Source organism: Lissotriton vulgaris, chromosome 2_1, assembly GCF_964263255.1.
Source record: "Lissotriton vulgaris chromosome 2_1, aLisVul1.2, whole genome shotgun sequence".
In the NCBI taxonomy this organism is placed as follows: domain Eukaryota; kingdom Metazoa; phylum Chordata; class Amphibia; order Caudata; family Salamandridae; genus Lissotriton; species Lissotriton vulgaris.
The window spans coordinates 1,763,184,120-1,763,210,238 of NC_141687.1; the positions used below are offsets into that span (position 1 = coordinate 1,763,184,120).

Sequence of the window (26,119 nt, forward strand, 5' to 3'; positions counted from 1 at the left end):
AGGACGGAACGGCCAAAGAAGCCATCCCTCCGGACTTGGCTGTCCAGGCAATAATGTCTTGCAAACGTGTGCAGCGAGGCCCATGTAGCTGCCTGGCAAATGTCCTGCAAGGGCACTCCTCGGCCCAGGGCAGTTGTAGTCGCCATGGCCCGAGTGGAATGAGCCCTTAGCCCAATAGGATGTTCCTTCTTCGCCAAGGAGTAACACGCCTGGATGCAGAAGATGATCCACCGCGAGATGGTCCGCTTGTGCACCGCTTTTCCCTTCTTAGCACCCACGTAACCAACAAAGAGTTGGTCATTTGTAATTTGTAATTTGTAATGGTATTTGTAGAGCGCAACGGTCGCTCCGAAAGGAGCATCTTGGCGCTGACCCACCCGGAACTGGCGTGTGCGATCCAGATAGTAAGAGAGCGCACGTTTTGGGTCCAGACGGCGGAGCCTCTCTCCTCTTTCGAGGGATGCGGAGGCGGAAAGAAGGTGGGCAACGTGATGGACTTCCCGATGTGGAAGGCTGTGACTACCTTGGGCAGGAAAGAGTGCCTTGTCCGCAACACAACCTAGTCCGGATGGACCGAAAGGAAAGGAGGTTTAGAGGATAGAGCCCGGAGCTCACTCACTCTCCTGGCAGTGGTGATGGCAACCAGGAAAGCAGTCTTCAGAGTAAGAAGGCGGATAGGACAGTTGTGAAGTGGCTCAAAGGGAGCGCACAGCAGAAAAGTAAGAACCAGGTTCATGTCCCACTGAGGCATCACAAAGGGAACAGGTGGAAACGTGTGTGTGATGCCCTTCAGAAATCGATTTACAATAGGGGACTTGAACAAAGATGGTTGATCAGGCAGCCTTAGGAAGGCTGAAAGGGCAGAAAGGTAGCCCTTGATAGTGCCCAGAGCAGAGCCCTGCTGGGCAAGAGAAAGAAGGAAGAGAAGAACCTCAGAAGGAGGGGCAGAGAGAGGATCCATAGCCTTTGCTGTGCACCATGCCACAAATCTGTTCCACCTGCAGGCGTATACCGACTTCGTGGAGGGACGCCTTACTGCCAGAATGATGTTACAGACTTCAGGAGGCAAGTAAAATGGCCTCAATTTTCACCGCTCAATCTCCAAGCATGGAGGTGGAGACTGGACAGGTTCGGGTGGGGGACCGTCCCCTGCTGATGCGACAGAAGGTCCTCCTGAAGAGGCAGACGAACCGGGGGATCGACTGAGATACTGAGTAGCTCGGGATACCACTACCTTTGTGCCCAGTCCGGAGCCACAAGGATGACTTGTGCCCGGTCGCGCTTGATCTTCTTCAGCACTCTGGGCAGACGTGGTATAGGCGGAAAGGCGTACAATAGACCGCAACTCCACTCGCGACGAAAAGCGTCTCCGAGCGAGTGCCGCCTTGGAAATTCCAACGTGCAGAACTGATGACATTGCGCATTCTCTTCAGTGGCGAATAGATCTAACCAAGGCTCTCCCCACTGCAGAAAGAGACCTTGCGCCACGTCCGAGTTCAGACGCCATTCGTGATCCATCATGCACCTGCGGCTGAGTTCGTCCGCCCTGGTGTTCAGAGAGCCTGCCAGGTGTTGAACCACCAGGGTCACGCCCTGATGGTCCAGCCACTGCCAGAGGTCGCAGAGCCTCCAGGCAGAGGGTCCACAACCCCACCCCGCCCTGTTTGTTGCAGTACCACATGGCGGTGGTGTTGTCAGTGAACACCTGCACTACACTCCCCCGGACAGAGGGGAGGAATGCCTTCAGTGCTAGATGAATCGTCCGCAGCTCCAAAAGGTTGATATGGAGCCGGGACTCCGCCGGAGACTAGAGTCCTCTCATCTCCGCCTCTCCCATGTGGCCTCCCCAGCCCTGGAGGGACGCGTCCGTCACAACCACGTGCTCCGGTTAGGGAAGGGAGAGGGATCTGCCGCTGACCCAATCGCGGTCCGTGAGCCACCACTGCAGCTGTGCCCTCTGAGATCAGGACATGGTCGGAGAGGTTGCCCTGATCCTGGGCCCACTGACACTTCAGGTCCCACTGAAGAGCCCGCATCCGCCACCGGGCGTGATGCACCAGAAGGATGCAGGAGGCCATCAGCCCCAGAAGCCGCAGCGTTGACCTGACCGAGACCCGGGATAAAGGCTGAAAAAGTGGAATCAGAGCCTGAATATCCCGGACCCGCTGTTCGGGTGGATAAACTCGAAACTGCGCCGAGTCGAGAACCGCTCCGATGAAGAGGAGCTTCTGAGAGGGGCACAGGTGTGACTTCGGCACATTGATGAAACCCCAGCTGGTGCAGGAGGTCTGCCGTAGTCTGGAGGTGGCTGACGACTGTCTGGGGCGAGCCCGCCTTCAACAACCAGTCGTCGAGGTAGGGGAAGACTGAAACCCCTAACCTGCGCAGATGAGCTGCGACCACTGCCATCACTTTCGTGAACACCCGTGGGGCGCTGGTAAGACCGAAGGGGAGCATGGTAAACTGAAAGTGCTTGTGGCCTACCGTAACCTTCAGGTAGCGCTGATGGGCCGGCAGGACGGGGATGTGAAAATAAGCGTCCTGCAAGTCCAACGCTACCATCCAGTCTCCTGGGTCCATGGCAGCTAAGTCCTGAGCCAGTGTCAGCATCTTGAACTTCTCCTTCCGGAGGAAGCCGTTGACGTTCTGTAGGTCCAAGATAGGGCGTAGGCTCCCTTTGCCCTTCATGGGTACCAGAAAGTAGTGGGAGTAGCAACCACACCCTACTTCTGGCCCAGGAAAGCGCTTGATGGCCCCCTTGGCCAAGAGGGCAGTAACTTCCTCCTGCAGAAGCCGCAGATGATCCCCCGATAAGCGGTGGTATTGCGGTGGCATGGCTTGAGGGGTCGTCTCGAAGGGGAGGGAGTAGCCCCTTCGGACGATTTGCAGCACCCACCTGTCCGATGTGACAGTGCGTCAGTGGGAGTGGTGATGGCAAACCCTGCCCCCCCACTGGCGTCACATGGGCCTGAAAGCACGGACTAGGAAGTTTTTGAGGCGGATGCTGCAGGGGTAGGTGTGGACTGGCCTCGCCTTGCACACTGACCGCAGTGGTTTCAACGTCCGCCACCACGCTGGATAGTACACTGCGGTGCGTGGCTGGTGGCACGTGTGGGGGCGCCCCTTCCTTGGCCACGAAAGAAGCGAAAGGCACCCATTTGCTGGCGCGGGGCCGAGAGGCCCAAGGACTTGAACGTAGCCCTGGAGTCCTTAAAGCGCTCAAGCGGATGGTCTGCTTGTCGCCAAAGAGGCGACGGCCATTGAACGGCATGTCCATACGTGTGTTTTGGACATCGGCTGAGAAATTGGCGGACCTCAACCAGGCGTGACAACGAATCGCCACCGTCGTTGACATCGCTCTGCCCAGAGGGTCAGTAGTGTCCAGCCCTCACCGGATGGAATACCGTGCTGCATCCCGGCCCTCCACCAGGGCTTGGCTGAGTCTAGCCCGTACCTCCAACGGGCATTGTGGCAGCACGTCTGCGACCGTGTCCCACAGAGAGTGGTGTAGCGGCCCAAGAGGCACGCGGTATTAACGGACCGCAATCCCAAACTTAGGGAGGAGAATATCTTCTTCCCGTAATTTTCATACCTCTTAGATTCCCGGTCGGGGGGAGGCGACGGGAATGCGGTCTGGGAATTGGAGGCCTGGATAACCAGGCTCTCAGGGGTGGGATAGGTAGACAGAAAGCAAGGGTCACCCGAGCCGGGCGGTGGCGTCTGGCCACGTTCCTATCCACAGGCTGTCCTGTGGCTGGCCTGGACCAAGTGTTCAGAAGAACGTCTGACAAGGCCTCATTAAATGGCAGCAGAGGCTCGGCCGAGCTTGACTGCGGTTTAAGGACCTCAGTGAGGAGGTTAGTCCTCACGGCCGCGACGGGGAGCTCAAGGCCCAGGGCCTTGGCCGCCCTCATCAGCACCACGTTATAAGCAGCCCCCTCCTCCGTAGCCACGCTAGGAGGGGAGACAAAGCTAGTGTCAGGTGAAGTGTCCAGCCCACTGGCCTCCCCAAGCTCTCCTGTCAAGTCCACAGAAGACTGACACTCCCGTGCCAGAGGGTCCTCAGACCCCTCCCAATCCTCCTCATTACCCAGAGCCTGGTACTGAGGCTCAAAAGATTGGGCCGGGTCATTGAAATAAAAATCTCCCAGCGGCGTCGAGAGCGGCGCCGAGCGTCGAGAGCGGCTCCGGCGCCGGACCAGAAACGAGAACAGGACCAGGGACGACACCCGAGGGGCCGGCGTCGGCGAGGTCGTTAAGTCGACCGGCGACGACCCGGATCCGGACCCAGTGGGGCCCTACGGCGTCGGGATCGAAGTCGCCGACGGCGCCGAGGCGGAAGCCCCAGATGGCGCCAGTGCCGAAGCACCCGGCTCGCGTGGGGACCCAGTCGGAAACGCTTGGCCCGAAGGCGCCGCGGAACCAGACGGAGGAGCGAGCGACCTCATGGCCATGAGGAAGTCAGCAATCTCCCCCGGCATTGCGTCATGCCCAGGGACCGGAGGGTATGGGGCAGGCTGCGGCTCCAGCGGAGCCGCGTGGGCGGTTTCGCCCGAACCCCCGGCCTCGGCGCGCGAGTGTCGGGGGGAGTCAGAAGAGCGATGGTGCCTCTTCGACTTCTTGTGCCTCTTACCTGAGGACTTCGAGCCCGAAGACCGATGACGACTCCCGGAACTGTGGGGGCTCCGGCCCCGCGACCGGTTCCTCGACCTCCTTTCGGACCGGGACCACTCCAGTCTAGCCTTAGACGTCAGGGCCCGACAGTCGGAGCAGGACTTGTCGTCATGGTCCAGGCCCAAACAGTGCAGGCACCGGCGATGGGGGTCGGTAACCGACATCAGTCGGTTGCAGTCGGCGCAGGGCTTGAACCCGGGCATCCCTACCTGCACCGTTTGAGTCGATTGACTTCGAAAAATGGATCAAAAAGGATCCCAAAAGGTCAGTCAAAAAGTGACTTGAGTACAACTTTTTCCAGATCTGCGCTAGCTGGCGCTGAAAAAAGAAGAACTGACGTCAGCACGCGGAGGCGGCGTCTAAGTACTCGACAACGTCATCACGGCGCCCACGACGCAGACGACGGACGCGGAGCCGCAGACACCGCCTACCGACGCGCAAGGGTACTGCTACGCAAAAATTTCCGGATCCAGTCTGACGCCTGGGGATATTCCAAGGTAAGGAATCTATCTCTAAAGTGTCTCAGATATTTTAAATACACAAGCACAGAAAAATAGGAAAATTGCATATATATATAACTCCAACGAGTCGCCAGCTGCAGCGTCAGCCAGCGCACAGGTACACAGACTCCAAAGTAATTACCGCAAACCAGTCTTGCAATTTCGAGAATTATTTATTCCATATAATGGTAGTGGTGGTGCCAGTCATCAGACGCGTTTCGGACATGCCTCCTTGCTCACTGATGAGGGGGATAATGCGGAGGTCATACATAAAGGACGGTTTTGACCACAGGAAATCACGGACCACCACGCAGCTCATCGAGTGTCACAGGAGAAGTTTATTATCCATTTTCAGGTTAGATCAGGCACAACGCGTTTCGGGCGGAACTGCCCTTGATCACATAGCGGACATGCAGTAATGGTCATCTTTAAATAATGCACCTATATATATATTTATATATTTATTACCTACAGTAGGTAGTTATAGTTAGGATTGTTTTCCATAGGGAATCCGCAACATTCTATTGGGAATAACTTTGGCGCCGGTTGAGGAATCTGCCTGAAATTTTCCTCGCTGTGCTCCGCTCCTTCCCTGAAAGTTTGGGGGATTCGTCAAGCGGGGGCTGAGATACAAGGGGGGTCCCAAAACGTGTTTTCCCCATGTTAATTTCCATAGGGCGGTTGGACTCACTTTTAGCCCGAACGGCTGAATAGATTTCCACCAAACCTGGCAAAATTGTAGGGACTGGTAGCCCGATGTGCCTTTGCTATGTCTCAAGATATGTGCTCCAGTGGATTTTGAGTAATTTAGGTTAAAAAAAATATATATATCTATAAGCTCGCCCCAGTACGCGCACCGGGGCGCGCACCAGCGCGCTACGCGAGTTCGCGAGCGGAAAGCTGATAGGCTCTCGGGTGTCTGTCAACATTCCAAACAGTCCGGAGCGGCCGCCATCTTGTGTCTCGGTAGGATCGAGACACAAGAGGTGGCAAAAACAAAGTGGGAAATGACCAAAAGGTGGCCCCCTAGGTTTGATGTGGGGGCTATAAAAGGGCCCCGCGGGGCAAAAAAAAATGTTTTTTGATTTGCGCAGGGGGAGCGCCCGTTATGCGCACCGGGGAGCGTACCGGGGAGCGTACCATGGGGAAAAAAGAATGACAGCAGGATTTTTATATAAATTGGAGGTAGTTCTAAAAAGAACTGTTTTTTTTATTCTTTTTGTTGTTTTATATTTTTGTTATTATTTTTTTAAATTTTTTTATTTTTTTGGCTTTTTGTTATTTTTATGGGGACAAACAAAAAACAGGGAATTGTAAACGGCTCAACTGGAGCAAAAAAAAAAATCAGGAAAAAATTAAGGTTTATTTGTGCACTTGTGGTTGTCACCAGCACGGTTGATGAGTTTAATGCTTTGCTCATCATAGGTAATTGTTTTTCCACAAAATATACAAAAGATTTTGAATTTGCCAAACTTGGGTTGAATGTTTGGGACCATCTCCCTTGTCTCTGGACCCGATGGAGTGGGTTGTTTACTTTGGGAGGTGCTGGGAGAAGATTGGGGAGGGTTTCTGGTCAGTTCTCTGACCTCTGCCGCAGCATAGTTGTGCCGGCGTTGCATGTGGCGAATCATGGTGTTATTGCCAAAAGAGTACTTTTTGTTAGGGTTCCCCCTGGAAAGTACAGTGCCACAGATTAGACAAGTAACCTTTGGCGCATTTACTTTCTTGAGGTCCTTTGGGATTGAAAAAAACTCCCAGATAATGTGCTCCTTTGGCTTATATGGGGTAGTATCTTCAGGCAGTAACCTCCTCCTCTCCTCCTCTCCTCCTCCTCCTCCTCCTCCTCCTCCTCTTCTTCTTCATCTCCACCACTGTGGTGTTGTGGTGGTCCTTGTGGTGGTGGTGGTGGTGGTGGTGGTCGAGATGCTCCTGCTGCTGCAGCATCCATTTTTCAGTACAAATAGGTACAAACAGGTCTTCCTCACTCAAAGTACAAAGTGAGAATGAGGAAAATAGGTGGGGGCTTTCATCATTTGGAAAACAAAACTGTTCTGAACCAATGAAAAGTGTTATTTTCAGGTCACATGACCCGACGCGCTTACGCTACGCGACCCAGAGCGCTTACGTAGCGCGTTCGTATGCGTGTGGGTGCTTCCGGGTGCGCTTACGCCGTGCGTATCACGCGGACGCGGCTACGCGATACGTCACGATGATGTTTTCATTCGCGGCAATAGCGCTAACGGGACGCTCACAGGTACGCGCACCGTGGCGCGCCCCAAGACTGCGCTGACCGGGGCGCTCACCGGTACGCGCACCGGGAGCGCCCCCAGGAAAAAAAATAAAAAATAAAAAAATTAAGAATATACATATAAAAAATAGTATTACATAAATATACAATATAGGATTTATTATAAAAAATATTATATTTGATAGCAATAGAAATTTGCGATTAAAAAACCTTTGAAATTCACTGAAAAAAACATAGGTTTAAGGCCCTATATATAGTTAGGAATTATCATTTAAAAACCTATGAAATTCACTGAAAAAACCATAGGTTTCACATCAGTTATAGTTAGGAATTAGCATTTAAAAAACCTATGAAATTCACTAAAAAAACCATAGGTTTCACAACAGTTATAGTTAGGAATTAGAATTTAAAAAACCTATTAAATTCACTGAAAAAACCATAGGTTTCACACCAGTTATAGTTAGCTGGAAATTTTACTGACATAAAACCATTGAAATTCCCACGTTATAGTTAGTTGGACTCACTATAACTTGCGCGCCTGCAATGCACTGCTGATGACGTCACATATTACATCACTCATGACATGGTCAGTGACATCACTCATGACATCACTGATGACACCATCCTTGTGACAGAGTGACAGACCTCCTTTCAGTGTAATGTGACCCTTGAAACACATATTCAAAAACAGAAACTAACATTTTCCAAAAAATGGAGATACCCATACCAGTTACAACAACCAATTCAGTAATTCCACCATCTATATACACATCCACTCATTCACCAACAGTTCTATATAGTCACTCATACATATACTCACTGATCATATGTAGTCATACACCTATACATCCTGTTACACACCGACAGTCATCCAAAAGTTACTCACACATGCAAATAAACTATTGAACATCCATTTATTTGCATATACAGCTAAACACACACTACCACCTTACTTCTAAGGAAACTTACACATATTTACTCTCTTAAACAATCACTTATAGAAACACATACTTATTTAAACAGGAACTCTTACAATCTCTCACTCTCACATATACTCACTTATATACATCAATACTCACATATACTAGATGAAAACATATGTAGTTACTGATAAAGACACTAGTGAGACAGTCATTTACTCACTAACACACACATATACACACTCATCCACCCATACAGTCCTGCACATATGCGGTCTTCAAAACACATACAAACAGTGAGTCAGTCATTGATGCATCTATATGCTATGTAACACCCCCACCAAACCATACAGACACTCATACTGATACTAAAAGAAATATCTAATAACCCATATACACACACATGTAGCTACCCACCAACCCATGCAGCCACTTATACACAAAGTAAAACACTGATACAAACATTTAAATATTTAAACAATACTCACTAACATATGTATTCACTAAGATACACTTAATAAGCCAGTTCACCAATCAATTTTTAAAAAACAAAAACATCCATTAAGACACTTATTTAAACATTTATTCTTCCATCGACCTTTTTCATATACATATATAAAACATATTTATTTTTCAGAAAGACACACATTCACTGGATGGTGTCATCAGTGATGTCATGAGTGATGTGACTGACCATGTCATGAGTGATGTAATATGTGACGTCATCAGCAGTGCATTTCAGGCGCGCAAGTTATAGTGAGTCCAACTAACTGTAATGGTTTTATGTCAGTAAAATTTCCAGCTAACTATAACTGGTGTGAAACCTATGTTTTTTTCAGTGAAAAAAAAAAATATATATATATATATTTTTATTGCACAAGTCGGCTGCAATAAACCTTTGAAAAAGCAGAACATGGCGTTGTCTTCCTGTGCCTGTGTGTAGAGGAGTGTTTGATACATTAAGGACTTGGTCGAGTCAGTCCTTGGCGACGATGCACTCTTCATTTTGGTGCTGCGGTGGTTGAGACTCGGCAATTGAAGATAGATATATATATCAGCGGGACACATGCTCCGGGCACAAACAAAGGATTTATTTGGTTCATCACAAAACGCACTCCTGTAGTCCGTGAAACCCTATGGCAGACGCGTTTCTGGACGAACTGGCCGTCATCAGTGCCGGTCCCACAGGCTATATTTCGTGGGCTCCAGAGACCACTCCCTTAATAGCAGTCTCTCGACTCCTCCTCCCACAGGCAGGTGTGTTAATTGCGCTGCGCCGCCCAGGAGCACTGCATGATGGAAGTTGCAGTCCACGAGGTCCCGCATACAAATGTATGGGACACAGGCCCAAATTATTGTCCCCAATTTCTTGGCACTTTACTGCATTCCACCTCAGAGGTCCTGGGTATGATGTTGCGGCCAATACCTTCTTTTGTGCCCTTATCAGGCAGTGTGCTGCTGCCTCCTCTCTCCCCTCACGTAGATACACCCCATGTGGTAGAATATATATATATATATATATAAAGTGTATGCACTCATTTATTACATCCACGTTTGGTCCAGTTATAAATAAACCTGATCTGATGGTTCTGCCTTAAATGAAGAAACACAAATGGAAAAACAAATGTTTTCAGCATCAAGTATATCGAAAAATAAACAATGGAGGCATTCTTTTTGTAATAATTCAAAATGCTGAAGGATCCTGGAAGAAAAGTGTAGCACAGACCAATTACCTGGTATTCATTTTGTGTGTGCGAAACCCTAGATAGGGATCAAGTATTAAGCTGGTTGCCAGGTCATCATTTTCACACAGCTCCTTGGCAGTCATTCCTGAAGACGGAACATATTTGCCTTGGCCTTCAAATCCAGCAGCAATAGTGGGACTCGATGAAGCACAAGCAGTACTATCTGTAAAAAAATAATTAGACAGGACAGTGAGTCACAAAACAAATCTAAAGAAGCTTGATACTCAATGTTTCATGGACTGAACAGAAAATCATCTTCACTGGTCTTCTGCTACTGTTAGTCCTGGTTCTCTCCAATCTATAACTGGCTGAGATTTCTCTGTCAGCAGGGAGTGCCAGTTAAAACATACCAGAACCATGCAGTCACATTAAAGAGTTTATACCTTCAGAGTATCCTCCATCCCCTACCAATGTTCACCAAGAGGTCCACCCAGTTCTTATATGCACAGCTGTAGCATAGTATAAGCGATACTAGGAGAGGAGTGGATAGGTTTCTTTGAAGAAGGGAAATCAGGGACATTGTAGCAAAACCATTTGAAAGCTATTGGCCTTTATTCCGTCCTGCACTACCTCTTTCCCAACTGATGGGGAATCTGATTCACCTCTTCTAAATCTGGCATTCAGAGGCAAGACACCAAATCCTAAGCAGGGGTATTTGGGGTAGGCAATGGGTGGGGGTGGGTTGAGGTTTGGGGGGGTCTGGGGTTCAAGGAACAGGTATGGAAAAAGGTTCCGTTCTTTTTCCAGTTTCACTGTACTTTTCAGACATTAAAATGCATCATCAGTTCATGGAAAGAGGCGTTCCACGTCAAAGAGCATGCTTATGACTTTGAACCCCTGAGCGATAGACATTACAGGACCAGTCTGGCAATAAGATGAAATTGCCCACAGCTTATCGCAAACCTTTTAGGCATGTATCTGATCGTAGTTTGCCATCCTGAATTATTGCTACCATTCAGTACTTGTGCTCTTCGGGCAAATACTATGCAAGTAAATTATTGAGGTCATACTTCTAATGGTCATTTCAAGTCAGCATGCCGATAGAATTTGCGAAGCCAGGCGTGTAGCTGCAAAAGATTTCAGTCTTAACCCCACTGCACCCAGGTGTTTATCCAGTGGGTCAGCCAACAGTGTACATACTATTTATTTTTTCTGTGGGGGTGAATATTTTAATAGGATCTTAAACTGCGTAGGACTGAAGGCTCAAATATTTCAATAGGTAGCTGGAGTAAAAATCCTTCCTTCCAAATCCCCTGCCCCTATATCACTTGTATTACCATTACCGGTCACTGGTGGATTTTATACTGCCACTATATGATATCCAGCATCTTGCACATCTCTTGACCCCTGTGGTCCTTGAATTTGAGAGGCCAAATATCCATTAGGGAGGTCAGAATCACCCTTAGACTTGCATTTAGTGCTTGGTTTTTCGAGCTTTAACATACGATTCCTCAAAACCTTTTTGGCACCAACATTTTTTTACGCTAAAATAGTTCAACGGTTTTTTATAGGCAGCCATACTGAGTGGAAGCCAAGGACGTTTCAATACCAACAATGTGAGTGTGAAGCGGCCCCGTCCCCTACCTCTCTGACGCTGCGTCGACACGTAAGAACTCAGGTCTCAGAATGCGACCCGGCAGCGTCTATGGCAACCCGGGCTCCACCCCGCTATCCTCCATTTCAGGAACCAATGGGAGCGAACGGAAGACCGGAAGCACCTTCCCATGACCCCGGAAGTCCCTCCCGCAACCTGGAGCCGGAATCCGGAAAAGCCGGCCTCCCGGACAGAAGGGCGATTGATGCGGCGGACTCGTGGCAGGAGAAAGCGAGCGGAGAACCCGAGAAGGCAACTAGAGAGGACGAGAAGGACGGAGAAGGCGAGAGGAAGACTGGAGAAGAAGACGACAATGTCTGGACCGAGGACTGGTGGAGTCCCCAGGAGGTGGCTGGAGAGCGGCCGCAACTCGCGGAAGAGTTGCGGCGGGGCATGTGAGTACCCTGTCTCCTTGTCCATTCACAGACGTGTGTGTGTTTAGTTGTAAAAAGTAGACCCCCCCCCCCCCTTTGGCTCACACTCCACACTGTATATAGACCTCGTATAGCAAGATATCTTCACACGATCACTGTATAAAGATCCCCTCACCTACCCTTCACCTTTCTCCCTTCCCGCTCTTCATCTCTTCGCTCCTACTCCCCTCCTATACCTCCTGCACGATCGCTTTAACCTTTTGCACTCCCTGGTGTGGGTGGAAAGCCCCGATCAGTCCAGGTCGTATGGACTAACAGCCCTCTTCTTTTCTCTCATTTCAAACACCTCCGAGGACGCCCTCTGGACCAGTCCACGACCAGGATCCCTCATCGAGACGACCCGTCCCGCAAAGCCCAGAACGAGAGGTCATCCTTCAGACGTCCAGACGAGTCAAGCCCCAAGGACCCTTCCCTTCCTCCACCACCCTTTGGTTTATCTGGCATCCAACTCTGTAAAACAATAAACAAAGGCAAATCATAGCTAACTATATCTTGCCTCCTCGCCTGTTATTCCGGTCTGCCCTAAGCCCACGATCACAGTGAGGTTTTTAGATTGAGCCCAATTAACTTTTTCAAGTCAACTTTAAAGAAGATTCATTTTGGCATCTATTCCCAGTCACCTTTTCAACATCACATGCCTGATAAAGTAACACAAAAGTAATTAGTGAGAGTGGAAGCTGAAGGCCCCCGAATACTGCCCCCCCACCCTGTTCCAGTTTGGTGTGTCTACAACTTGGAACTCCTGGTGATGGTAGTGCTTGTTGATCCGGTGCTTACTCTGCTTTTTTGACGTTGGATGTTTCATTGCCAAAGCTAAATCCAGAGATAAAATCTTGTGGCCAACTTAAACCTGGGCCAATACCATGGCATCAAAAACACAATTGTTTTATGCAGTTTTCAAACTTTTTGTTTGTAAAGCCGTACATGTCTGATACAACTGTCATAATGGTTCCAGGGAAGGCACAAAATACATAAAGAAAATAGTTCCTTCGAGAGGTACTAATGGGGACCGAAGGCAGAACTAGAATGGTGTCCTATCCATAGGGTTTTATTCAGTGCGGACTGTAAAAAAGTGGAGTACGCTGCGGCAAAGCCTCCTGTTTCTTGGAATTGCACAATCTGATCCTTTAGTTCCAGGTTGTATAGCAATCTTATTCGCTTGTGTGCTTCTGAAACAGATAGTGAGTAGTATAAAACCTAAAGATATGCTGTGGAATGCAGTAGGGTTGTGTCACCATTATAATCAATAATACGGACTCCATTTATGGCCAACAGCCAAATACCTTAACACAAATATGCTTTTGGAAGCCCATACACTATATGGCGACATAATGCGCAGCATGTAAACAGAATATGCTCAAGCTGCTTAACTTAAATGTCAGCACAAAAGATCTTGCTTTACCCCCTGGTTTCAATAAAGAGAATGTACACAAATTATATGGTTAGTCAGTTTAACAGCAAAGCTCCTTGGAGTTGTGTGTGTTATTGAAGAGAGCACAAAACAAGGGAAACACAAACACTTCAAGAGGACTAGGAGCATTTCTGACCTCAGCTGAATGCAGTAAGAATCCGAATTAATCTGGTGAAAATTATATGTAATAACTAACTAAACCAGTTGCAACCAAACCAAAAACGGAAACTAAATCATAGCAGTGAATCAAAATTCATTATGTCTAAATTATAAATGTGTCCGGTGTAAAAAAAAATCATGCACAACATACATCTAGTACTTGCTCTTCGCTCGGGCATATGCCTGGTGGGTTTTGCCCGCTCCCTTTTATTGTGTCGCAATTTAGTTTGGCTGTGTGGATGTCTGCTGGAATGTCTGCTTCCACTCCGCCTGCCAGTCACAATCATGTTCTTGGATTCTCCCAACCACTTCATGCCAACAGATGGACTGGCCTAGGTGCATTTAGTCGCCCTGCAAAAATGCCCAGGGAAGATGCTGAACAATTGCAGCTTTCACACCTACAATGAAAAAACATTATTCAAAATAGCAAAACAGAGAACCTTAAAGCAGAATTTTTTTGTAAATGAACTGACCTAAAACTACACCCCTCAATGAGGAGAATACATTTATCAAACTTCAGTATTGCAGTGCTAAAATGATTTACCAATGATCTTGTGCATAACCTATAATAGGATCTCAAAATGTCTACTCAAATAATAATACAACACTTTAGAACAGAGAACAATGTCTGGTAATAGGGGGATAGCAGTCCACCAATGGGCACGTACTAACCTCATCAACTTTCAGTAGCACACTAACTTGTAATTACAAATACTGATATTCACACAGGATGCCGCCATTTAGAATTAAATATGTGACGAGTGCTAGATGCATTAAACACAAATCTACCACACCCTTCACACCCAACCTACCTACCCTCCCGAACACTAACCCACTTACTAATACCACCAACCCCTGCAGTAACACCACACCCACCCCCCGCTCCAGTAACAGATACCTACACACCTTCAGTACCCATTACCACCTCCATTCCCAATCCCACACTGGACATGATTATGTCCACCCTCCTCCAAGTCAAAGAAGATCTCCACACCCTCAAAGAGTTACTCCTCACACAACACAGACAACCCCTACTGACCACCACTTCCCCCCCCTAACATATCCCCCACCCATCCTACTCTTCCTCTCACACAAAACTTCCCACACTGGACCTCAATCTCCGCTCGCAATCCCACCAACCGCTCCAGACGCGCCGTCACTCCACTTTCGGACCACGACATACGCACCCTTCTCAGCTCATGTGACCCACTTCCCAAAAACCACTTAGCCACCACACACCTTTCCATTCCCACGATTCACCCAAACCCCCTTAGGCACCCCACTCAAAACAACAGAGGCTCTGTCCCAAATAACCTTATAAAAGTCCCCCTCACTCTAGAACACTCGTCCACCCTTTACACCCCAAAGCTCAAATGCATGCTTCTCAACTGCAGGTCAGCCTCTCGACACTCCTCAGACATCGCTGATCTCATTAATACACTGGACCTTGATCTAACCATTCTGACTGAAACTTGGTTAACTGAATCTTCTACACCCATCATGGATATTCTAGTTCCCACTAACTACCACATCATTAGACTTGACAGGACCAGCAAGACAGGCGGTGGAACCGCATGTATTTATAGGAGCAACCTCTCCGTTACTAGAGTCACCTCCTCCTCGCTCACCTCATGTGAATACTTCTGCCTAGATGTAATCAGCGAGAGCAAACCTGTATACTCTCTACACATCATCTATCACCCACCTGGGGACAACCTCATCTTCACCCAACAACTCATGGACACAATATCAACCAATTCCGGTCGGCAAAACACTCAAATTTTCCTTGGTGACTTCAATCTCCACTGGAAAGATCACAATGACGCAGTGGTAAACAGCCTCAAAAACTACCTCAACGCTCTTGACCTCATCCAAATCTGCAACAGCCTGACCCACGACAAAGGCTCTATCCTCGACCTTATCATCTCCAAAGAGAACTCTACCCAACTTGGATCAATCCAACCCTGTGACTGGTCAGACCACCACATTATCACATTCTTCATCAATGAAAAAGTTAAATTTATCCCGGTTCAACCCACCAAATCCAAGGTCTGGAAAAGAGACCTGAAGAAACTCAACCAAAACTCTCTACCTTCCCACAGCTGCAATCTCCTCCTTCCCCCTACCAGTGCTCTGGGCGTTCAATCCTTGACCGACCACTACCTCAACTCTATGACTTTCATAATCAATGAGGCCGCCCCATTGCAACTGAAAAGAGTCCCCTCCAAAAACTCCAACCCATGGTACGATGGCAGACTCAACGAAGATAGACGGGTCATGCGTATGGCAGAGCGCACCTGGAGATCAGCCCCTTCGGCACTGCACCTTAAAACTCTGAAGAAAAAGAGAAACGCCTACTTCAGGAAAATCAAGCGCACAAAATCAGATTTCTTCAGCCTCCAGCTCGACCAAGCAAAAAACGGACCAAGAAAACTGTTTCAACTAATCAATACACAATCCAAGGAACAACCCCAACCATCGCATAGCACTATAGGTGATACACCATCCTGTGAAGACTTCTCTGCTTTCTTTACTCTAAAGACTGATAACATAAGGAACGATCTCCTCCATGACGTAAGCCTTTACTCCAACCCCCACAGCATAACACCCAATGAACCAAAGAACCATGCTACATGGTCATCCTTTGACACCTATTCGGAAGAAACAATTAACAAACTGCTCACCACACTGAAACCCTCTAACCACCTCACAGACCCCCTTCCTGCTAACGCTGTAAAGGACTTCATTCCACTACTTCTACCACTCTGGACCAAAATTATCAACAGTTCACTTCAACAAGGACGCATCCCCAACTCCCTCAAAGTTGGACAAGTCACACCTATACTCAACAAACCAACAGCTGACCCTACTGACCTAAACAATTACCGTCCTATTACCAACATTCCCACCCTTGCCAAACTGTTGGAAAAATGCGTCCAACTCCAATTACCGAAACACATTTATCGGTTTGACCTCCTCAACCCTCATCAGTCAGGCTTCCGAGCAGGGCACAGTACTGAAACTGCTATGACACACATAATTGATGACGCCCTCCAAATCCTAGATCAAAACGATTCCTGCCTCCTCATCCTTCTTGATCTCTCCTCAACATTTGACACTGTCAAACACGAGAACTTACTCGAGTTGTTAAACACCAGAATGGGTCTATCTGGGACTGTTCTAAAGTGGTTCACTTCCTTTTTACATAACCGGTCTCAGAAATTCAAGAGCAACAACCTGATGCCCTCACCAGTGCCTGTAACATTAGGCGTCCCACAAGGATCTTCCCTATAGCCAACATTGTTCAACCTGGTCATGGAACCTCTCACCACCTTGTTACAAGCATCTAATGTACACTTTCACATGTACGCTGACGACACCCAACTATATTTGAAATTACAATCCCCCAAAGACATCAAACTGCTGAATTCAACGCTCAGAAACACCCAATCATGGCTTGCCGATAATCACCTCAAACTCAATGCTCTGAAAACGGAGTTCCTTCTGATCTCACCTCCCGCGAAAAGCTCCACCACTCAAACCTGGCTCAAGCACCTAACTGCACTCAATGTCCAACCTACCATCGTGGACTCAGCAAAATCTTTAGGCATAACACTTGACGCTAATCTCAACATGCAACAGCATATCAGCAAGGCAACTAAGGGAGCTAATTTCCAAATCAAAACTTTGAGGAAACTTAAGCCCTTCCTCCCAGCCAAGGACTTCCAAACTGCAGGACAAGCCCTAGTCATGCCGCGCTTAGACTACAGTAGCGTCGCCCTCTGCGGACTCCCCCTTTCTACAACTGCGCCCCTGAGAGCCTCTTTGAACGCTGCAGCGAGGCTTATCACTGGATCAAAAAAACACTCGCATATTTCCCCTGACCAAAAATCCTTAAACTGGCTGCCTTTTGAGGCCAGAATACATCTGAAATTTGCATGCATGACTCAAAGGGCTATACACCACAGCTCACCTGGCTACCTCACTCAGAAGCTGTCAATTTCTGGTGGCTCAAGAAGCACAAGAAGTACAAAGAATCTTCTTCTGAAACCTCGTAGATTCCGGAAGCAAAAAAACATATAAGCGCTCCTTTTCAGGAATGGCACCCAGGATCTGGAACTCTCTCCCTCCAGAAACCAGACTTATCACCTCCACTACATTTTTTAAGAAAGAAGTGAAAGCTATCCTCATGGCTAAATTCACCTGAACTTGTACTTCACTTTGGAACTATTTGAGACTCCTCACCTTTGTAATATTCGTTTATCTGACTGTCTACTTGTATTATTGTTTTAGCTGATTGACTATGCTCCCTCATGTATCTACCCTATTGTGCTACTCATCTATTACCATAAGTATTCTTTGCTCAAAAGCTTGTTAATCGCTTTCTTGTTTTTCCTACCCCCGGTTTTTGTGTTTTTTGTAAAGCGCTCTGATATCTGCAAAGATCTTGTTTGCGCTATATAAAACCTTCAAAAATAAAATAAATAAATAGTATCGTACAAAGCAGTTAAGTGGAAATGGCTCCGAAGATTGTATTATTGGGCATTTCTGGGCACTAGACTAGCCCAAATAATGATTTTTGAATATGTAGGACAGTAATACACTATTATCAGATTATTATTATAGAATGCCTCCTGCTGCAGAAAAATCTAACACTCACATTTTTTTATATTGTTAAGCAGCATTATTTGTTTTCGCCAGCATGGATGATTTATTCATTGGAACTTTCAAGAGCGTTTATATACACATGGTCTTCAGAATTGAGATATTTTTAAATACAAGCAGCTGAATGTGTGCCTTGAAACGCAATGGCCTAGGGGTTTGTAAACAAGATCCACACAAAACCAAGGAATCATTTTCAAAGTTATTTTCAATCTCTGGATAAATATTGCTGATTAATGACCAGTGGACATGAACACACATTGATCCAAAGAAATGCTTAGACAGGCTCTTCAAAACATTAGGCAGTTTATTCAACCAGCTAATTTATCTCTCCAAATGTACTAAACTATGACTTAGATATGTTTTACATAAATGCAGTTATTCCAACGCCATATTAGGACAGTGTCTGCCTCTACAAAACGTGCCTTGTTTAAACCAAATCTTAATATGTTAAATAAGTGGCCTATTATTTAGAACTATTGGAGAGAGATTCACAGAACACTAACTGAATTAATAACACTACTGTCACTATATTTAAGAGTTTAATCACTTTTAGTGTAAATCCTGAAACTGAAATGAATATGCACCTAAGAACTTTTATTGCTAACTCTGCCTCCAGAACGTACCCCTTCTGGTAGGAGGTTGGTTACATGCAGGTCCTTAATTCTACACTTCTTGGTTTCAAGAGTCGATGCTTTACTTTGCCATAGAATTTACTAATACTTAAAAAAAAAAAAATGTAATCCCGATTTAGTGAGATAATGACTCAACTCACTGAGCACGTTTACATAACTTTTTAATGACTTTGATGTATTTATTCAATTATAGTTGATTCGGCAGTTTATGGGATTTTGTTTTGTTCCTATTCTTTCCTCTTAATTTGGAACTGAAAAAGACTTACGCTTTGTAAACTAAATATATGTGAGGTTACTAGGGCCTTCTTCCTTGGTTTAAGAATGATTAACTGTACCTGCCTCTACTGCCCAATTAAATAAAGAAAGGAAATGTGAAACTGGACCTCTGGACTTGCATGTAAATTAATGGAGATTGATCAGGAGGGTGGCTATATGCAGGCTTATCAAACACACAGAAGGTGCTGGGGGTATGCATGATATAAGGCAATTGCTCACCGTAACATTTCAAACCATCATTCTTTTGCCCACTATGACACCTCAGATTAGACCTAGCCATATGCAAATCAGTCTTGTCCCTCCTCCAATAGGAAAACTCCAGCACAAACTGCCTAGCCAGGTCCTGTCTGAACTGGAACACAAGCAACCCAAGGCCTGTTTCGTCATGACCTGGGCTCTTCAGTCCGAGTAGCTTGCTTCCGTGGCACAGTGAGCAAGTAACCCACATCTGGGCTACCCCGAGCGATTGCCAGTGGTTACACTTATTGCAAGCTACCTACCATCACCTTTTGTGTATCTGATACATGCAGACCTAATCATGCCTATCCGACTTGGATGAAGCTTATCACTAACTCCTAGTCTCACCCGGAGACATGGAAATGTCCGGCCAAAAAATAGGCTGAACCCAGCTAGAGCCTGCCCAACTAAGGACTGTCTATCTTTGGAGTTACATCAGAGGCATAAGATCAACACTCCTTCTACAAACTGACCTCTCTCTGGCAGTGGTGGAGGGTTTGGATAAAGTAGGTTTAATTCTGCCCCTTTAAAAAGGTTGCATAGGTTATGTTCATGTACATATGCATTAAAGTAGCAATAATCGCCACTTAGTGAAAAATGGAAAAATACTAACATTTGCAGAATTAAGGGAGAAATATGAACTAGCTCAGGGTGAGGTCTTCAGCTACTAACAGGTCAGTCATAATCTAAAAGCAGCACTCTCAGGCACAGAAAACATACCGGAATCATCCCCCTGGAGGAAAGACTGCTTTCTGAACCTATATTTGAAAAACCTGTATCATCAACCTATCGGAAACTATGTAATAACGTGCCGGATCCGTTTCACACTCTCCAAGAACGGTGACAAGCTGATATAGGGCAAATTGAAGATGACGACTGGCACACAGCACTGATGTCCCCGAGAGAAGCAGCCATCCCTCATAGGCTCCGTCTTATTCAACTAAAAATCCTGCATAGAACTTATCTTACTGGGGTTACACTAGCAAAAATGGGGAGTCAACACAATACATTGTGTCTCCTCCAATGTCATCAAGAGGCAACCTTTTACCACACTATAAGGAATGTCCTCAGGTGCAAACTCTATGGGAAAATGTAACAAGACTCATGCAGAGAGCTCTAGGAAAAGAGATTAACTGAACACCACATTTAGGGCTCCTTAATATATGGGAGGCGACAGACCTTATGGAGGTGGAGCAACAAATGACTACTATGGGATACACATTAGTGAAATAGCAATGACATGGGGGGTGGCGGAGGGGCCATCGCCTAAGAGTTGGGCGAAGGAACTAGGCAAATGTATGATAGCTGAAAAGGAGGTGTTCAAGTCAAGAGGTTGTCTTAAGAAGTGGGAGAAGAAATGGAGCAAATGGAACATGTACCGGGGGGATTCTGTACCTCACTTACCAAGGAGATGGAGATAGAAAAGAATAGTAGAGATAGTATAGGTGCAAATGGCTGAGTTAATATGGACTTCTATTCATATATACAATTGATAAAACGGTGTTGCAATGTATGGATATAAAATATTTGTGAATAATATGTTTTCAAACCAATAAAAACATCTTTAAAAAAAAGAAAAAACAACAATCCCATTGTTTTTTTTACTGTAAATGAAAAATAATTCACTGCTTCTGCAGAAAGGCATAGGCTACAAGCGAATCTATGAAATAACAGAGTCGAGCAGATAGAAGCATATTAAAGGAAATGAAAGGGGCATCAGAGGTTCCCTTCAAAATCAGTACCAATTCGAAATGCATAAACGCTACTACATCTCGGTTGGAGGATAAGTTACTTACCTGTAATCCTAGTTCTCTTCCAGGGGTATCCTCATCAAAGTCATAAACACTGAATATTCCCGCCCATGTGCGGGACCCCGGAAACAATATAAAAATATATATGGAAAAACATATATATCTCGCTCCACATATATGTATGTACATATATAATTTTTTCTCATACCAATGCAGCCCCAAAACTGAGGCTAAACAATGTAATCACTCATACATGCACTGAAATTAGGTCCAATAGCCCTTGAACTTTGTGTTTTAATGGGTAAAAACACTCAAATCCTGAAAATTGCTAATAAGTAGACATTTTTAGCCACAGGCTGCATTGAAAAGCAATAAGGAGTAGTTTCTGTCCTGTAACTCCAGTTCTGTAGTAGGGGTATCTCTGTTATAGTCATAATCTAGTGAATAGTCCCGCCCATGTGCGTGGACCCCGGAGAAATCAAAAATAATCTTACAGTGTCAAAAAATGCAGAAATGCATAGACACTTAAGAGAGAATTTAAAGACAGATAATGCAGCCTAAAAAGGCTACACTGTCCAGTACTTCAACTAGAAATTCCACCATAAAATCCACAAAAACAGCAAAGCCTGTACAGATTTCCCTTGCTTCACCAGCAAGATCCCTCAGGAATGATAGAGAGGAGAACCTGGACAGACAAGCCCCATAGGCTGCCATTATGTGGCTTAAACAGGATACTGTGCCTTTAAGGAAACCTTCCAGAAGCTTCTCCCAGTATCCCAGAATGCATAGCAGGTCCAACTTACTATCAGTTCTTTTTGAAGGCGTAAAAAACGCCAGACCTGTAGCATTGTTTACATGAAGAATTCTCCACCGGGGAGGCGGGAGGGCGCTTATGACTATAACAGAGATACCCCTACTACAGAACTGGAGTTACAGGACAGAAACTACTCCTTCTGTAGTAGGGGATCTCTGTGTATAGTCATAATCTAGTGAATAGAATGGCAAGCCCATCCCCACACCAAAGCGGCGGTGGAGTAACAGAAACAACCACTATAGTGCAAATAAATTCCGCAGCGAAGCCTGCCCAACCTGAGCGTCTGCCCTGGCATCAGTGTCCAGGCAGTAATGCTTAGCAAAGGTATGAACCGACTTCCAAGTGGCCGCCTTGCAGATCTCTGCAATCGGAACATTACGGAGTAAAGCCGTTGTGGCAGCTTTACCCCTGGTGGAATGAGCCTTAGGCTTACCCCCTAAGGTCTTATTAGCTTTTTGGTAACACAGCTGTATGCAGGACACAATCCACCTGGAGATGGACTGCTTAGAGGTAGCAAAACCCGTCCTGACAGATCCATAATTGACAAATAATTGGTCTGACCTACGAATATCCTTGGTTTTATCCAGATAAAATTTCAACACCCTCCTGACATCCAGGGAATGTAAAGACCTTTCCGCTGGAGATGAAGGATTCTGAAAAAACGTAGGTAAAGTTATAGTCTGGTTGATATGAAAATCAGAAATAACCTTGGGAAGAAATTTAGGGTGAGTACGCATAACAACCTTAGCAGCATGAAATACAGTATAAGGTTCTTGGCAACACAACGCCTGAATTTCACTCACCCTGCGGGCCGATGTGATGGCCACGAGGAAAGCCGCCTTCCAGGACAGTTGCTGCAACGAAGCCTTATGAATAGGCTCAAAAGGCTCCTTCATCAATCTGGACAGCACCACATTCAAATCCCATGAAGGCGAAGGAAGCCTGACAGGAGGGAATACTTTCTTCAAGCCTTCCAAGAAATCTTTGACCACAGGGATCTGGAAGAAGGAAGTCTGTGAAGGGCATTTCCTGTAGGCAGTCAAGGCAGCGAGATGAACCTTAATGGAATGAACGTTAAGGCCAGACTGCGCCAAATGTGGAAGATAAGGAAGGATGACGTCTTCCTTGCATGTCGTAGGGTCATAGTTCTTAGACTTGCACCAGATACAGAACCTCTTCCACTTGTAAGCATAGGAAGTCCTAGTGGAAGGCCGCTTAGCCTCCTTCAGTATGTCCATGCAATCGTCTGGGAGATTCAAATGGCCATATTGCACTATCTCAGGAGCCATGCCGCCAAACTCAAAGAGGAGAGGTTCGGGTGCAACATTTGCCCCCCGAACTTCGTGAGAAGGTCCGGCCTGCACGGCAGCCGTATGTGCGGAAGGAGAGACCGGTGTAGAAGGTACGTGAACCACCACTGCCTGGGCCATTCCGGGGCAATTAGGATCATCCGCGCCCTGGATTGGGACAGCTTGATCAGCACCGCTGGAATCAGGGGAATGGGTGGAAAAGCGTACACAAAGCTGTTCGACCAGTTGATCCAGAGTGCATTCCCCAGCGTCCCTTGCTGGTAGTACCTGGAGGCGAAGTCTCGGCATTTGCGGTTTTCGGCGGTGGCGAACAGATCTACGTCTGGAGTCCCCCACCTTTCGAAGACTTCTCCTAGCACGTCGTCGTGTATGACCCATTCGTGGTTTTCCTGAATCAGTCTGCTCAGTGCGTCCGCCTGAACATTCTGCACACCTGGCAGATGGGTGGCCGTTATCGTCAATCCTCTTGCCAGAAGCCAATGCCAGATCGTCTGCGCCTCCCAAGACAGGGTGCGCGATCTCGACGCCCCTTGCTTGTTGAGGTAATACATTGTGGTAGTATTGTCCGTCTGTACTAGCAGAGAGTTGGTCCGGAAGGACGGATGAAAGGCCTTCAGCGCCAAGTGAACAGCCCTGAGTTCCAGGAAATTGATGTGATAAGTGGACTCCATCGGAGACCATGCACCTTGAATCTGTAAGTCTCCCGAATGCGCTCCCCAGCCGTGGAGAGAAGCATCCGTCACGATCGTCTGAGCAGGAATGTCCTTGTGGAAGGGAACCCCTCTGAGGAGATTCTCCGCTGAACACACCACTTCAGAGACTGAAGAGCATGCAGAGGCAGTCCTATCTTGTCGTCCCAAGATCCTCTCCTCTGGTCCCACTGGTCCTCCAAGCACTCCTGCAGAGGTCTCATGTGAAGTCTTGCATGGGGAGTGAGGAAGATACAAGAGGCCATCGACCCCAGTAGAGAAGACACCGTCCTCACTGTTGTAGATGGAGCGGTCATAAGAGCCTGAGCCTTCCGAAGGATCGATCGCCGTCGCTCCTCCGAAGGAGACACGCTTGCTGATAGCGTATCGATTGATGCTCCCAAGTACTGTATGCACTGGACCGGAGTCGGGACAGACTTGGACATGTTGATGTGCAACCCCAGCTTGTTCAAGAGAACGCACGTCTTCTGGAAGTGCGCTTGAGCTTCCGAGAAGGAGGAGGCCTTGATCAACCAATCGTCCAGGTACGGGTAGACAAACACCTTGTTCTTCCGCAGGTGTGCGGCCACCACCGCCATGCACTTCGACAATGTTCTGGGTGCGGACATCAGTCCGAATGGCAACACTGTGTATTGATAGTGATTGGCGCCGACTTGGAATCGCAGGAACTTCCGGTGTTTGTGTGCAATGGGCACATGGAAGTAAGCATCCTGTAGGTCTATGGCACACAGCCAGTCTCCCCGTTGCAGCTGAGGATAAATCTGATGCAACGACAGCATGCGGAACTTTTCTCTGCGAATCCACTTGTTTGCCTGTCGCAAATCCAGAATGGGCCTGAACTCGTTCTTGTCCTTTTTTCGGACCAGAAAGAACCGGGAGTACAGACCTCTTCCTCTCTGAGACAGAGGCACTTCTTCTATGGCCCTTTTCCTCAAGAGGACGTCGGCCTCCGCCTGGAGCTCGCGCAGTTGATACTGTGAGCTGACCGGAGGGATCGATGGAGGCGGGCCGGTGAACCGAAGACTGTATCCATTGCAAACAATATTCAGCACCCACTTGTCCTGAGTAATTTTTCTCCACTCTGCCAGAAAAGATTGAATGCTTCCCCCACCGGAGCGGGTAACGGACGAGGGGGAAGTAACAGCTCAGGGACGAGACCCTGCTGCGCCCTTGTTCGCAGTAGAGGGTTGCTGGCCTCCCCTACCCTTCTGGCGCTTTTGGAAGGGCCTGCGGTACTACTGCTGCTGTTGCTGACCCGCAGCTTGTCCTCAGCCTCTGCCCTGCGTCCCGAACATCCTCTGGAACGGGCGGTAGCTCTTCTTGTCCTTGGGCTTCTCCAAGCCCACCGCCGTCAAGGTCTCCGCCTCTGCCTTCATGCGGGCCATTTCATCGTCCGCGTGCTTCCCGAAGAGGGTCTCCCCCGAGAAGGGCAGATTAGCAACTCTCTGCTGGGCCTCCGGCTTAAGGGACGTCAGTCGAAGCCAGGCATGGCGTCTCTCGTTAATTCCATGACAATAACTGTGGGCTGCCAGCAACGAGGCATCAGCAGCCACGCTGATGACTTGATTGGAGACCAGCATCCCTTCCTTCAGGATTTCAAGGAAATCCTCCCTCCGATCCTTCGGAAGGAGATCCGCAAACTGCTGTAGGGACTCCCACAGTGCCCGATCATAACGCCCCAGCAAGGCCGTGTCGCTAGCGGCCTTCATGGACGTATAGGCCGTCCCACAGGCCTTTCTCCCATTGGAGTCGATCCACCGACTTTCCTTATCCGGAGGAACAGTAGAAGACGGGGAGGTCGAGTGCTGCTTCCTGGCTGCCGTCACAATCACGGAGTCTGGCACCGGGTCAGTTCTCAGAAACGCCGGGTCCGAGTCCGGAGCCCTGTACTTCTTAAGAAGGCGGGACGGAGCGGCCCTCGTAGTTGCAGGCGTAAGGAACAGTTCCTTCGCTGGTTCCACCAAACCTGGCCAAGCGGCAGAAGAGGGCGGGACAGGTGCTTCTTGTGAAGCGTCTCAAAGATCACGGACGTCGTCGGT

At 47.6% G+C, this 26,119-nt stretch overlaps 1 protein-coding gene across 2 annotated transcripts in view; it reads right to left on the bottom strand.

The window, feature by feature from the left end:
* Nucleotides 1-26,119, bottom strand: part of KMT5B (lysine methyltransferase 5B) — a 288,550-nt gene that overhangs the window by 197,697 nt on the left and 64,734 nt on the right. For both annotated transcript variants that reach the window (XM_086957817.1, XM_086957816.1), the window contains exons 4-5: nucleotides 13,837-14,083; nucleotides 10,076-10,250 (exon numbers count right to left, since the gene is read on the bottom strand). In XM_086957817.1, the coding sequence (XP_086813943.1) occupies nucleotides 10,076-10,250; nucleotides 13,837-13,999 (338 nt within the window). In that variant the 5' untranslated portion in view covers nucleotides 14,000-14,083. The remainder of the gene's footprint in view (nucleotides 1-10,075; nucleotides 10,251-13,836; nucleotides 14,084-26,119) is intronic.